The 15,575-nt window shown below is 41.8% G+C and overlaps 2 protein-coding genes across 5 annotated transcripts in view; one reads left to right on the top strand and one right to left on the bottom strand.

The window, feature by feature from the left end:
- Nucleotides 1-13,913, bottom strand: part of DUS2 (dihydrouridine synthase 2) — a 27,161-nt gene extending 13,248 nt beyond the window's left edge. Inside the window, exons 1-7 of one of the 4 annotated variants that reach the window (XM_056360951.1) lie at nucleotides 13,789-13,913; nucleotides 12,602-12,741; nucleotides 9,258-9,303; nucleotides 7,656-7,747; nucleotides 6,652-6,695; nucleotides 5,785-5,849; nucleotides 2,372-2,415 (exon numbers count right to left, since the gene is read on the bottom strand). In XM_056360951.1, coding sequence (XP_056216926.1) covers nucleotides 2,372-2,415; nucleotides 5,785-5,849; nucleotides 6,652-6,695; nucleotides 7,656-7,747; nucleotides 9,258-9,303; nucleotides 12,602-12,724 — 414 coding nt within the window. In that variant the 5' untranslated portion in view covers nucleotides 12,725-12,741; nucleotides 13,789-13,913. The other 3 variants (XM_056360947.1, XM_056360948.1, XM_056360950.1) reach the window with 3 other exon arrangements.
- Nucleotides 13,129-15,575, top strand: DDX28 (DEAD-box helicase 28; the record flags this gene model as incomplete). The annotated part of the gene is given in 3 exon segments (XM_056361122.1): nucleotides 13,129-13,179; nucleotides 13,181-13,231; nucleotides 13,234-15,575. Coding segments are annotated over 3 exon segments (1,728 nt in total), but the record flags the coding sequence as incomplete, so codon positions are not given.

Raw genomic sequence — 15,575 nt, 5'->3', positions numbered from 1 at the left:
TCTTTCAGAACTGCATATACTATGAAACTTGAATTTTGGTTAATGTTACTGCACTTACTAGGTTCCCAATACAGAAATGAGCTGTTATAGCTAGCATTCACAAGTTCTTATACTCAGAACAACTACCAAGTAATTCACATCACCTTGCACTGTCTACTTAAATCTTTTCTCAGTGGTATTCACTCAAATGAAACAGTAAGATCCAAGACAATGATCTAAAACCCCTCTCTCTACTATTTTTAATTTCTATTACTTTTTGCATATAAATCAAAGTAAAATGACATCATTTTCCAAACATCATCACTATATTTTTCTTACAACAGCATCATCAGCAAATCTTCTAAGTCTTCAGTGTCAGCCTCATTAAGGATTCCAATGCGAGAACCAAACCCTACACCTTTTAATTGTATGGAAAGCTTGATTTGGAGCTGCAATTTGACGTCTTTTGCAGGCTATGAGTTTAGTTATCCCTTCACAGTTGGCTAAGAGTAATTTTCATGCTTAAGATTTTGCTGCCTATTAACACCTTACATTGAAAAGGGCAATTCCAAATTTTTGAATATCAGGTTTCTTGCTCTTCTGAAGATCAAAACAAAATGTAACGGCTGTAGAGGGGAAAAGAAACTGTAAGCAGTCATATTTAAAACTGGGTCTCATTCCTATGAGAAATACTTTTGCCAGATTTACTTCTAGCCTGCTAAATATTTTCCTCTCAATTCCCACTCCTGATTTTTTTTTCATTCAGCCTTCATCACCTCATGCTTCATAAATTACAATTTAATTCTGCATGCTATTACCCCCCTTACTTAATTCATGGAACATCATACAGGCCTCAAAAAATTGGGTTCTGGTTCCAGTTCTGTTGCCTGTATTATTAGCTGACTTTCTGCAGGATAGTAACATTTATTTGATTCTGTTTCTCTTTCAAAAAATTGAGACTGATACCAAACTTCTACAAAAATGTTTTGTGATCAAGACTGGATCACTTGTACTTTTGCTTTTCCCGTCACCTAACGAAAGAGAGAGTAATAGGTCCAGTCTATTTCATTTAAACTCTTGCTTTGACACACTTAATAATGTTTCCAGTTCCTGAATGGTCAGTTTATACATCTCAGCTACCAACGTGGCTCTTGACAGCAAAAGATTCTTACATTTAGCAAAAGACTAACACTCCATCATGGTTATAACTTTGATGACATGCTCTTCTAATGGCGTGTCCTCGGAGAATGAAATAAATGACAAAGAACAACCTGTTTTCATGTCTGAGCTTACAAAGAATAGTTACTAAGCAACAGAACAGCTTGTTGAAACTGTCTAAGTCCTAATAGCCTACAAAGCTGAATGGTGTTATTACAATAAGAGGAAGGACTTACAGAAGAAAAATTGACTCAACACCCACTTTAGACAGAAGAAAAAGGCATGAGCTGCAGGGATCAGAAAAAGACTATCATTCAGAAAATGTCATGCAGATGAGTGAAAAGAGTCTGGTGTCTTCAAAGGACTGACCTACATCAAACAACCCTTAAAACAAAACACACCAAAAAGCCACATGGAAAAAGACAAAGCAATGCTTTTGGTATTCTTGTTTTGTCCAGGTCTGCATATTTTTGACAGTACAAGAAATAAAGAATAACTACCTTGAAACATTTGCCACTGTGTACCGTGACTCAGTTATTACTGAGGTCAACTGTAACTAGAACTGCCCTCAAAAATGCTGAAGGAGGATACAGTGAGGAACTAGAAGCTAAGGGAAAATAAGACAAATTTCACAGTCAACTCATGTGAGCTATGAAGAATCAGGTCTTTAAACAGAAAGAAAATAAAAGAACTATATGCTAACAATGCTCCTGGAAAGCCAGAGCAACGTCTGGACTCCATTTAATCTCAGGAAGCTGAGAAGTCCTTAGGACAAAACCAACCAAACAAAACGTATTATCTATCTATATTATGTAGAGATAGATGTATACGTATCTTTTTTATATAGGCTCATACAGGGTTTTAAGGATATATATTAAAGAATACATAAGGACATAGATATATACATACATATAAATCTTTTTCATACTGGATCACATAGGGTTTTATACAGATTTACATACATATGTGCATAAAACTCCTCCCACTGGAAATACAGCACCACACTGTGAAAGTTTTTAAACTGAAAAGGAAGAAGGCGACAATTTTATAGCCCAGACAATGACAAGGAGAACTAATCAGGATTATTTATCCATAACCTTAATGTCAGTATTCAGAAGTGGTTATTCCACTCTAGCTTTTCCAAATTTGTCTTCTATGCATTCATTCCTGCTTCCAGTAGAGCACAGTACATGTATTTCCCAAGGCAGTTCAAAACACACAAGGTGATACTTACAGACTCTATTTTGTCAGGATCAGATAGCAGTGCTGCTCCCATACCTCCCTGGGAAAATACACAGAAACATTACACACTAGGCAAGCACATTTTTCAACTCCATTATTTTGTCTAGGTCATGGTTTAACCTGGCAGGCAGTTAAAACACCACACAGCCCTCGATCAGTCCTGGCCCCCCCGCAGTGATATGGGGGAGGGGGAAGTAAAATACATGGGTTGAGATAAAGACAGTTTAATAGGACAGAAAAAGAAGGGAAAATAAAATAATAACAGAATTAGAATACACAAAACAAGTGATGCTTGGTCACCACCTGCCGAATGATGCCCAGCCAGTTTCCAAACAGCAGCCCCTGACCAGCTTTCCCCCCAGCTTTACATACTGAGCATGATATCCTATGGTATGGAATATCCCTTGGGTCAGCTGGGCTCAGCTGACCCAGCTGTGTCCCCTCCCAACTTCTTGTGCCCCCCAGCCTACTCACTAAGGGGGTGAGTCAGAAAAGGCCTTGACTCAGTGTAAGCACTGCTCAGTGATAACAAAAACATCTCTGAATTATGAACACTGTTTTCCACACAAATTCAAAACACAGCCCCATACTCGCTGCTATCCAGAAAATTAACTCTATCCTAGCCAAAACCAGCAGAGCCTAATAGCAGACCACAGCAAAAGGACGATGTTATGTTAATGAAAAAAGAGAAAACAGCAATATCTAAAAGCAGGAGCACTACTGAACACTTTGGTGAAACATTTCCTAGAACCATATCAGAATAATTAAGCAGTAATTCAAGGCACCAACTTGCTCCCATCACTTTATGGAGCAGACAGGATTTCAAAAAGCCATTTTTAGCAATTGTAATTATCTGGTTTCTATTCATTAAGTGATAGCTGAACAGGTTCATTGTTTTAACATTACACACCCCATTTGAGAGGTCTTGATGTCAGTAGTTTCCGTCTACACAGTATATTTAGAAAAACAGGCCAAGACAAATTAAATGGCTGTATTGAACACAAATTACAAAAAACAAAAAAAAATTGTTAATTTAGCATTTCAGCTGTTCTTTCTGCCCTATTTCATCTGCATACATAGATCTAGAGGCCAACAGGCAGACACAAGAAATAAGTTCAAAATTCTATGAACTTTTTTGATCCAAAACTACTGCTGCAGAATAACCATTCGCCAGCACTGAAATTTTTGATCTTTCATCCTTATACAGGGTGGATTTTTTGGTGTTTTGTTCTTAATTATTATTCTGTGAAAAGATAGAATAGTCTTCCATGTAATTAGTTATAATACAGAAGAAAGTAATTAAGGCTAAAGAAAACACTACTGGAAATATCACCAGACCATTATGAATTTAATGACATGTACTCAGCATTACTACAGTTCCTTGGTAATACCACTTTATCTCAAGCCACCTGGCAGAAAAACAGAGGAAGTTCAGAAACAACAGAATCTAAGTACATAAATAAAAAGACTCCGGAACAGGGGAAATTAAAATTTGAGTTTAAAAGAATGTGAAATATTATTTGCACCATACCTCACTTACCTTGTCATTTTCATAACTTATCATTGAAACAAAAAAGTTAATGGGATTAAAACAGAAAAGACCTTAGAAATGTATGTGAGTAAAATTAATGACAAGTTAGATGGGTTTTGGTCATGTAATTAAACATACCATATGTTTAGTATTAGAAGAATTTAAGCAATTATTCTTCAGAGTGCAAGCCAACCTACAAGACTAAGAAGTAGTGAAACAGAAAATCCCCCTACAAATTGATCCATCCTATGCCTTTCTTGCACCATCACCTGGTACTTTCAACAATGACCATTGTCAGATCCAGGCTGAAAAACTATGAACCGCTACAGTGAAGATACTAGATACCTGAAAGGTATCCAACGTTCTTACACACCTCACATGCTCCAAGGGAAAACCAATCTTTGTGATGGGAAAACATCAGCCTCTCTTGATATACACTATGTACAATCACTAGGACCCTTTGGTTCTTCTGTTCCAAAACTCCATGACATTATTTGTCCTTGTATTTCTTTAAGGCAACGTGATCTGAAACAAACCCTTTTCAAGTAGTTTTAACAAAAGATATGTCATTAATGGAAAATACATCCATTTAGACAGAGCATCCTTTTCTCTTGGCTGAAAAACTGCGAAAGGAGGATGATATACTTATGTGGAGTAAAGTCTGTACAGCATCACCGCACCATGCAAGGTAGAGGCATATTTGGCAGTGTCAGCTTTGGCCTTTACTATTCCATTTTAACAATATCACTTTAATGCGTTTCTATCAGCCATGTTTTTATGCTCCAGGTACAATAAACTACCACAGAATTCTATTTTTTTCTACTGTGAAAGGGGACAGGGGGGGAAAAAGTAGCTTTACTTGGTCCACAGGCAACTTGGTTTCACGAAAGAAAATACGTAAGCTCTATAAAATCTTAGGCTGACAATAGGAATTAGGGCAGATTTCCAGTTACCATTTACATTCATGCTCTTGCTTCAGTAAAAGTTCAGTAAAGAGCTTCCAGATGTAAAGATAGGTAACACAGAATTAGAAAGTAAAAGTACTGCCTATGTGGATATATTGCTTTTTTTCCAACTGAAGAATGAAGCATTACAGCTTCACATGACAGAGAACTTACTCCAAATGCTAAAAATGCCAATACTACAAAGATCAGAGGATAGAAAGTTTAAATGCAACAGCCAGACGACTTCTCCGGAATGAATTTTAAAGTCTTCTAAGTTAAAGTTCTTTTTCTTTGACAGTAAGTGCTAAATTTGTCTTTTCTATTCTGCATGAACATGACATCAAAATGGAGCTCCATGGCCTAATTCATTGATCTTTTGTCTGTACACCAACTGGCTTAACAGTGCTAACAACCAGTTTGACTACTTTGTTTTAGCCACAAATGACAGAGGACTAGTTTAGAATTGCATGTGCTTAACTACAATATCACCAAGTTTTAACTGATCCAAATAAAACTGACCAATAATTGAACTCAGCATTGCTAAGTTGCGAATGTTTACTTGCTTGGATGACAAACTGTGAGTCTTGTTTTTCTTAAGGCCAAGAAGAACATATTTCATTCATCCAACAAATTAATGAACTCAGGAAAACACTAAAAAAAACAACCCAACCACAAACAAACCATTTTATTTTATCCTGCCTTACAGGATTTACTTTTAAATGTAACATACAACACAGATTTCTAATAGACCATGTTATTTTACTGTATTAGGGCCATGACACCTTCAAGACTCTTTTGTTTATTGCAAGAAAATAAACTCACGTTTATCTGCATGAAAATTTTACTGCTTTTGTTCAACCCAGAAAACAAGAACATGCATTCCACACCTCTAAGAAACAAAAATCTTAAATAGGAGTAATCAAAATCCACTTGCCTTAGTAGAATATTCTTTTGGGCATCCCATGTTGATATCAATACCAGCTACATCGGTCTCTCTAAAAGACAATAAACAATTAAAATATTTCTCAGCATATTAGAACAAGAATCAGGAAATGGACATCTTTCCAGGGAACTTGTTTCATCATCATTAAGGCTTAAATGAGAATTTAAGATGAAGTTTTTATTGGAACTTCTGAATTTCTAACTTCTTTCTTACATAATTTACATATTTATTTTAATAGCAGACTGAAGATGAGTCTGTCCACAGGCTTCAATGACCAGTGTCTTGCAGAAGCTGCAAATACTCATCTTAAATACGTTTATATAGGATTTAGTATACATAAATATATCAATCACTAAATTCACCGTCACTAAAGAAGTTTCAATAGGACTTGCTATCTACTTAAAATGGAGGCTTAAAAACGCCTTTTAATAAGGTTTGAGAGAGACTTTCCTGGTTTGCACACTTTACTGGGGGCTTCAAACCACAAACAGTAGGAGACATTTTCAGACATACTGGTCTTACTTGCAGCTGTGCAATACCCAGGGAAATTTCATATTGGAGAGATGCAGGACACAATTACTGCACTAGCAAAAAGCTATCAATCCCAGTATAGAACTTATGTAGCTGCTGCTTCAAACAAGAATTATTTTAAATAGAAATTGCAGTTAAACCATTATACCACTGGTCTTTTGATATGCTACTTTACTGTGCAGCTCCTACAGAACTTTTCTTAGTCCTATCAAGACCTACCTTGATCCTCTCAATCATAAGAAAATGTCTTCTACAATAATTCCTCTGTATAAAAAAACCTCTAAACAAACCCATGGTGGGAAGAGGGTGAGACGAGAACTTACACAAGCTTAGCTACAGCCAGTGCTCTTTCAGCATCTGCTGAACCCTGTTGGTAAAACAAGAGGATTTATAATTATAAAATATAACCAAATTAATTAAAAAATGTGCTTATTTGCACATGTGTATAACTACATTTGCTCTAAGCATTTAGTGTAAAGTGACAGAGACCCATTCACAGCACAACAGACAGCTAAAACATTTATCCAAAGCATGTACTAAAGCCAGCCACTGAATGACAGAAGGTGATGCAAAAAGGGATCCAGAGAAGTCTGTCCACCCTCTTAACCTACAGCAGTATCCAATGTTCTTAGCCCATCACTATTAGATATTAATTTATTATGGTCTTAAGAAGCTCCACTAATAACAATTCTACAGCCTCTACAAGCGACCTATTCCGGACGATCATTACCTTTGAAAAAGGTCTTTTTCAATATCTAACACAGTCCACACTTCTCCCTCCCTCCCTCCAGCCCCCATCATCTCTTGTCCTACACAGTGGTCTTGAAGAGCAAATTGCTGTCTTTTTATCTCCAGCAGCCTTTAACCCATTTGTGCAATGTTAATGCACACATTAATCCTCTCTTATCTACACTAAACAATGCTATTTATTTCAGTCTTTCCAGTGAGACTGTTTACTGGACAATGCAAGACTTAAGCATGTGATCAAATAACAGCATAATTTATTTTTGGTACCTATATGTTCAGAAATATATCAAAGACAACTATTACAGAAACAAGCTACTGTTAGAGAGCAAGGAATTCATCTTAATTACCTCTTCTGAAAAGAGCTGTACAGAGAGCTTATAATGTATCATATCTTGACCACATGTGTACCAACAGCTTATGAATTCTGCAACATATTTGGCATGAAACTTTACCTCCACCTGAAGCATCAAGAAATTGATAGTCTGCAATGGAGAGTGGCTTCAGACTTAGATTAATGTTACTAGCGCTACCTTGTGTAACTATGTTGCTATTAGAAGAGTATCTGAGGTGGGTTTCTTACCATTTGAAAGACAACATGGTGCCTCTCCCTTTCACAAGTTCTGAAAACAACTCTTTCATTAGGTGCGACGAAGTCTACCGTTTCAAGTACTTCTACATGAAACGAGAAACAGATAAAACAGAAAAAATTATATACAAATGTAATCACAAAGTAATATGACTATGTAACTTGTATCCAAATGAAATGCTATCACAGAAGTCTTCTGTGAACAGCAGAACTAATGGCACCCTACCTCCTACATGTCCTTGAAGTACGTTTCTTGGTGTTGCTCTTTCCCTCCCATAGTACTCCCTAACATCCCCCCAGCCTGTCTCTTGGACAAGCATCAGCACCAGAACAAGTCTAATGATGAATCAGGCAGAATGAACATAATGGTGCTATTCTGGGGAAGGGGTAGGAGGGGAAAGCAGATTTGTAGTGGACTTCTGTTTCCCAACAGAAACACTATGAACAACTGCTTCTCATGCCACTCAGCTGGTGAGGTCTCAAAGACATCTTTTTAAGAACTTGTCTGTGAAAATCACATTAGGCCAAATCCAGGCCATGCATGTCAAGTTAATAAAAGAACAATAAACAGCAAGATCTTGTACGTCTTGCTTCTTTACTGCAGTAGACTAAAAGGCACGTAAGTTACAATGTTACAGACAGCTAACACCTACAAAGACTCATGATTGAAAACTCTCTACTGCAGTTCAAATTAATTTGGTTCCTGGACACTATCAAACTTTTCTTGAAAAATTAAAATGCTTTGTGACCAATATTAGTAGCTTTTCTCAGAAAATTGTGTTTTCCATTAGCACATACACGTGAAAAATCTCTGAAAAAAAACCTCAAACAACAAAAACCCCAAACCAAGTTTTCTGTTTATTTTGTAGTATACTAGCATACCAAGGCAGTAGAGAGGCTGAAGTCAGTACGTAGATACAGAATTGAGGGTTACCTCTTAACAAAATTTTATTATTTGTCTTGTTAACCCACATTAAACTGTTTCAGATTTTAAACAATGCACTGGAACTTTAATGTCCTGTTTATTCTAACTACTAGTTTCTTTCACCTGCTACCAGGAAGCACCATGTGAAACATGAGTAATGGCTTTCCACACTGATCCCATTTTTCTTCCTAAAAAGAGGAAGACATCATTCCAGGAGCTAAAATTATGCAGTCTTTCACTTTAGAGGGCCTGCACACCCAGTGACCTGATTGCTGTCAGAGTTTACCAAAAACCTCATTGAATCCTTGTAATAAATTAAGTCAATGGTGGAGAAAAACCTTATTATAGGGCCCTAAAAAGAATAGCAAACTGTCAATTACTATTAAATTAGCCCTATCCTCCAAAAACATTTATAGTTTTCCCAAGGGATATTAACTGGACTATTGAAATTCCTTTAAAAGGGAAACTGAAAGTTTGAAACTGTATAGCGGCAGACAGGTGTAAGGTAGTGGTTCAAAAGCTTATTTTAAGTCCCTAGACACAATTTAGAGAGATGAGATGTACTGATACCTCATTGTAATCACTATAAAATTACTTCAGAAAAATAATTACTTTTTCTCTTAACTAGAAAGAATGTTTACAGATATTAACAAAAGAAATGCCATACTTGCCATTTATAACCCTCTTACACTGCAGCATCTTTATGTCAATCAGCTCCTGAGAAGAAAGAATAAAATATCTCAGTGAGTTGAAGTGTTTAAACCACCCAGCTCTAAACAGTTGCCCATTTTATTAAATAACTCTCACAGGACACCAAATACAGAAAAAAAAACCCGCAAACAAAACCAAGAAAACTATGTAACACACTCAACTGAAGTTTCAAAATATGGATAGTACACATGAACATGACATGTTTGCATGGTTCTAGAAGAACCATTTTGTTCAAATACCTATCTAGCAAGCTAGAAACAAACCACTTGGAGTGGAAGGGGACGATAACACTATAACCACAGAATCAATGTACATCTATACTGGCTAAGCACATAGGTGAACAGAACAGCAGTATTATGCTTTAAATTTTTTTAACCTTACTCTTGAGTTTCAACAGTTCTCCACATTTGTTAAAAAACAAAATAAAGCTTTGCGTTAACCTTTACTGGAGAACCTACCATTCAGTCACCATTTGCTCTAGAACTAGTGACTTTTCTTTAGAAGGAACCAGGACTTCTACCTACATATACAAGCTTAACTACAGATGTATGCATTCACTTTATTAAGGAATTTGAGTCCTTTTTTCATATGTATCTCATCAACTTGATTATAGGTGAGCTTTAAGACAAACTGACTGCCTTTAATTAATAACTTATATGCTGAAATATGCAGCTGCTAATCCAACTGTTACATAAACCGGGAAAAAAGCCCACTACACTGTAGTGTTGTACTAGGTTTTTGTGGCAAGGTAGTAGTAGCAAGGGGGCTAAGGGGTGGCTTCTGTGAGAAGCTGCTAGAAGCTTCCCCTATGTCCAACAGAGCCAATGCTTGCTGGCTCCAAGACAGACCCGCTGCTGGCCAAGGCAGCCCATCAGCGACAGCGGTAGTGCCTCTGGGATAACGTATTTAAGGAGGAAAAGTTACTGCGCAACAGCAATTGCAGCTGGAGAGAGAATATGTGAAACAACTCTGCAGACACCAAGGTCAGTGCCAACGGGCACCTGGTGTCCAGCCAGGGTCAGCCCACCACAAATGTTAGGTACTTGAAGTTGTTTAGTCTACTAGAGAATCTTTCTTTTAGCAAATAAGACAAGGTTTAAGACCTGCTGATGTACACGTACGGGCTAAATGAGCAATAAATTAGACTAATTGCAATTTGTTTGCATTATACCATAGGTCTTAAGAGCAGTGCTTTTAATTTAAGCTTTTAACTAATGCTTCTCATCAGGTAACGTTCACTTTAAGTTCTGAAACACCTCTGAGTTCCAAAATTGAGGGGGTTGGGGGGAAAGGATTAGAAAACAAAAGGATAAATTGGAAAAACAAGTTTTAATGTACAGAAATAAAATTACAAAATGCAGTTATCCATGCTGTTCTGTTGCCAAACAACTGCAGTGTAATTGCCTAAAAGTATTTTATACTGTCTTGTCAGTTCTTAAGAAAACACACAAAGCATAGTTTTTCTGACAAAATTTATTAAGACAGATAACTAACTGCAAACACTACCCCATGTCAATGGCATCTTAACTCTCCTGTGTCTCAACAGCAATATGGAAAAAAGAAGAGACAATTTTTTTTTTTTTTTTTTTGAGCTGACATTAGGAAAACTACAACAGGGTTTTGGCTACAGGAATAACTTACATCCTACAAGTTTTGTTACATACTGCAACTTGTTAAGGAAGTTTGAGGGTCTCCTCTTTTGAGGCATTGTTCTCTGGAATTGTGGCAAAAAGCATGTGAAGGAGAAACTGCTTTAGCTATACAGTTTACAGCACTGGATTAAATAGCTTCTTATACTCTATGACTTCACCAGTAAGCAAAGCAATACTTTTATGTTTGTGTCCTGTTGTGGTTTGGGTTGTTTTTTCTAAAAAAGGACAACACAACAATTTCTACATTACTATCTTCTGCTCACTTCCTATACAATGGCCCTGTCAAATCTGATTAGTGAAATCCAGTAGCTGCTCAGTAACAAGGTTTTTTGTTGCTACTAAGAAGTGTAAGACACTGGAAAAGTACAAATGGTGTCTGAAGCCTGACTCACTTTTAGTGTTTAAGATGTCTAGATTCTGAAACTATGCTTTTGGTTTCTCTATACATGATCTACAGTTAGCCTCCCAGAGAATGAAAAAATGTATAGTCTCACTTAATCCCATGTACAGCAGTGAGGTCATAATTCATCAACTGGGAAACTGTTAATTATTATTTCTCAAAGAAGAAAAACACCTTATTACTCCCAATTTTATGACATCCAGCAGTAACTATTCTACTGAATTTTGAGATTTCTTCTGAATCACCCAGCAATAACTATTTTTCACATGGAGCTGATCCAACTAATTAAGTATCATTTGTAATTCTAGAAACTAGAGACAAGTGGTAAGACAAACAGCATATTATCTGTCTGAGAACAAATCTTTCCTTCCCCTCCAAAAAGGGCAATGAATTAACTACAAGAGAGCTGCTGTGAATTCCTGGAGAACATCATGAACAACAGATTCTGACAGTTTGTTTCAGTCTGTTCTACTGGCACAGATCAAACACTTTGCCAGGAAAGCCAGTATTTAAGCCACGTTTATGTTATGTTTAACTCTACTGTTGCGGGTTTTGTTTGGTGGTTTGTGCTTTTTTTTTTTTTTTTTTTAAATCTCAGCTGAGTCATTTAACTTGTACCCATGCCTACATTTGAGAAGAGCTAATAATAGCACTGAAGGGGAAAATGGGAATACTGATGCACTGCAACAATGACAGTGAAGACAAAGTACCTAGTCCTACCAATAATATCTGTGGCAAATGTCTCAGCTTCACCCAGCTTTACAAAAAGTTGTTAAGCAAGGACAGCAGCGCTGTGAGGGGTACATATGGATGCTCTGGCTTAGCACAGCAGAACTAACCAGGCGAGACGGCTGGTCAGTCTAAGACTTCCCTCAAAATTGTGAGACTACTCAAAAACAGAAAAAAACCCAAACCACAATCACCCATCCCCCCCCAGAAAAAACACAGTAGAATGTGAGGAAATCATTATGGTGAATGGAAATCATTGAACAGTCTTAAAATGAGTTTGCCATAACTTTTTGTTGTTTTGTCCAAATTAATTGAAATTATTGAAAAGTCTTCAAATAAGGGTTTGTCATAACTCGAAGACTGCTCAAAGGGAAATGCCTTAAGCCACGGCGATTCTTCTTTCCCCATTTTTCTGATGAAAACTATGTGTAAGAAGAAAAAATCCTACAATAAACAAAGCCTATTTGTACTTTTCTTAACAATGTTATCAGGTAAGACTGCCTCATCTGCTCATCCTTCGTACCTCACAGTACACGATATCGGCACCGTAGTCCAGAGCAAGAAGACGCATGGGTAACGTTCCCACCCGCACCATTGGAGCCAGGATCTTCTTTCCCATAAAGCACAGAGGTGCGTTCACCGTCATTCCCGTCGCGGTACTACCTGAAAGAGAGAAATCAGGGGGAACAGCCACGGAATAGAACTTCCCGCCGCCGAACGCCCCGGGCTTCCCTTTGGCGGGAAGCGGGCAGGGGCAGCGCGCGGTCCTGTCCCACCTGACAGGCTCCCCGAGCGGCCCGGCGGCCCCGCGGCTGCTCACCCGGCCCCTGCGGGAGCCCGGCGGCGCTCTGAGGCGCCGGGGCGGCCCGTAGGGGAGCTCCCGCCGCCCCGGCTCCTGCCCGCGAGCGAGGGGCGCCGGGGCCGCCTCCGCCAGAGCCCCTCAGGGCCACGGCGGCTCCCGCGGGGCTCAGCCCCCAGCCGGCAGCTGAAAAGGCGAAGGGCGCGTCGCTCCCTGAGGTACCAGCCGAGCGCCCCCCCGCCCGCGGCACTCACCCTCCCAGCGTGGCGCAGCCGCGGCTCCGGGGGGCGGGGGAAACCGGAGGGAAGCGTCTCCTCACGGCGTCATCGGGCAGCGCCGCCGCCACCACGTGAGGGGCCGCCATGGCGCTGAGCCGCGGCGGGGCGGCGGTCGCGCTGCCGCGGCGAGCGGCGGCTACCCGGGCGGCAGCGGCGGGCGGGCAGCCCCCCGGCAGCGTGGTGCGCGTCCCCTGGGCCCTGCGGCTGCGCCTGCAGCGGGGCGAGCAGCGGCGGCGGCGCGGGAAGGGGGAGGCGGTGCCGGCGCGGCCCGGGAAGCTGCTGCTGCGGAGCCGGCGGCCGGAGCTGAGCCAGCCCCGCTGGCAGACGGTGGGGCGCTGGGAGCGGCCGCCGCTGGTGTCGGCGGGCTGGAAGCACAGGAAGGCTTGCGGGGACTACTTCCAGCTGGAGCCCTCGCAGGAGGCGGCTCCCGCCCTGCAGGCGCCGCCGGCTGACGCGGAGCGGGAGGGCCCGTCCTTCGCCGAGATGGGGCTGGTGCCGGCGCTGCTGGCCGGCCTGGAGGGCCTCTCCGTGTGCCGCCCCACGGCCGTGCAGCGCCTCGCCATCCCCGCGCTGCGCCGCGGCCGCAGCGCCCTCTGCGCCGCCGAGACCGGCAGCGGCAAGACGCTGGCCTACCTGCTGCCCCTGCTGAACAGGCTGCTCTGCCACCCCGAGGGGCCGACGGAGGCGCCGGCGGAGGGGCTGGCGTCGCCCCGCGGGCTGGTGGTGCTGCCGTCGCGGGAGCTGGCGGCGCAGGTGGGCGCGGTGACGGCGGCGCTGTGCCGGCCGGCGGGGCTGCAGGTGCGCGGGCTGACGGGCGGCGGCGCGGCGGGCGGGCTGCGGAGGCAGCTGCGGGCGCCGCCGCCGGGGGTAGCCGTGCTGCTGGGCACCCCCGGGGCGCTGTGGCGGGCGCTGCGGATGCGCTTCCTGGCCCTGGGGCGGCTGCGCTGGATGGTGCTGGATGAGGTGGACGCCCTGATGATGGACGACACCTTCGTGGAGCCGCTGGAGGAGATCCTGGCACACGCGCCTCTGGCTGCCGGCGCTCCCGGGCTGGCCGGCCCCGGGGAGGTGAGGACGCAGGTGGTGGTGGTTGGAGCCACCTTCCCCACGGGGCTGAGCCAGACTCTGGGGAAGTACACCGATGTGGGCCAGTTTGTCACCCTCGCCACCCAGAGCCTGCACCGCCTGCCATCCCACGTCCTGCAGAAGTTTGTCCGCCTCAAAGGCCAGGACAAGTTGCCTGAACTGCTGCAGCTACTCAAAGACCACCCAGCATCTGGTGGGGCTATTCTTATCTTCTGCAACAGTGCCAGCACCGTCAACTGGCTGGGCTATGTCCTGGATGACCACAAAATCAAGCACCTGAGGTTGCAGGGACAGATGTTAGCAGCTGCTAGAGCTGGCATTTTCACCTCCTTCCAGAAGGGCGATGTGTCTGTCCTTGTATGCACTGACCTTGCCTCACGGGGGCTGGACACCAGCAGTGTGCAGCTAGTGGTCAACTATGACTTCCCAAACACCCTGCAGGATTACTTGCACCGCGTGGGACGAGTTGGACGGGTGGGAAGCAAGGCTCCGGGAACCGTGGTTAGTTTTGTCACCCATCGGTGGGATGTGGACCTGGTGCGGAAAATAGAGACTGCAGCCCGGAAAAGGAGAGGTCTCCCAGGCATGGACTCCTCTGTTAATAAGCCTCCAGGTTAAAGGAGCTTGATGCAGTTTCCCAAGTGGTGATATAATAGTCAAAGGGACTTCGGTCTAATGGCCTTGTGGGCCAAGCTTGAAGTCACTTAAGGCAGAGCAGAGGAGCTTCTCTGTGTAAGCTAGACTGGAAGAATAAAGAGTTGAGTTTCAGAACCACTTGATCAGGTTAACTTTGTGCACTGTTCTGGAAGCTGCAGTTGTCATTTCCATAGGCATCACAACTCATGGCTTTCCAAAAGGAAGCTAGTAATTAACAAAATGCCTTTGGAGAAGACTGAAGAGTGATCTCATCAGTTGATTTTGTTTAATTTTGTTGAGGCTTTTAAATTCAAAGCAGAATGAAAGTGTGCCTGTGTGATGGGCAGCTCTGTTGTATTTCATTGCTTCCCACCACCAGCAGCTAAAAATTCATTATTAAAACTTAAAAATCACTGCTGTTGGCAGGGGAAAAAGAAAAGAAAACATTTTTCCTAATTTTGCTATACCGTTGGCCAATTAAAGACTGAAAGACAAATTATATTTGATTTTCTTGTAATGTAGCAGTTCATTCAGAGAATTCTACACCAGTTATCGCTAAGGTTTGGGGGAACGAGAAGGCACAATAAGGCCTTAAAAAACCTTCAAGCTTTAATTTATAATTTTATGTTTACCTTTCACTGAGAAAGGGTATCTTGCTGCTTCATGTTCTATTAAATAAAAAAAAAAGGAAGCCTTAA

The sequence above is a fragment of the Falco biarmicus genome, chromosome 15 (assembly GCF_023638135.1).
Source record: "Falco biarmicus isolate bFalBia1 chromosome 15, bFalBia1.pri, whole genome shotgun sequence".
In the NCBI taxonomy this organism is placed as follows: domain Eukaryota; kingdom Metazoa; phylum Chordata; class Aves; order Falconiformes; family Falconidae; genus Falco; species Falco biarmicus.
The sequence above is the reverse complement of the archived record's forward strand: the minus strand, read 5'-3'. Positions and strand labels throughout refer to the sequence as shown.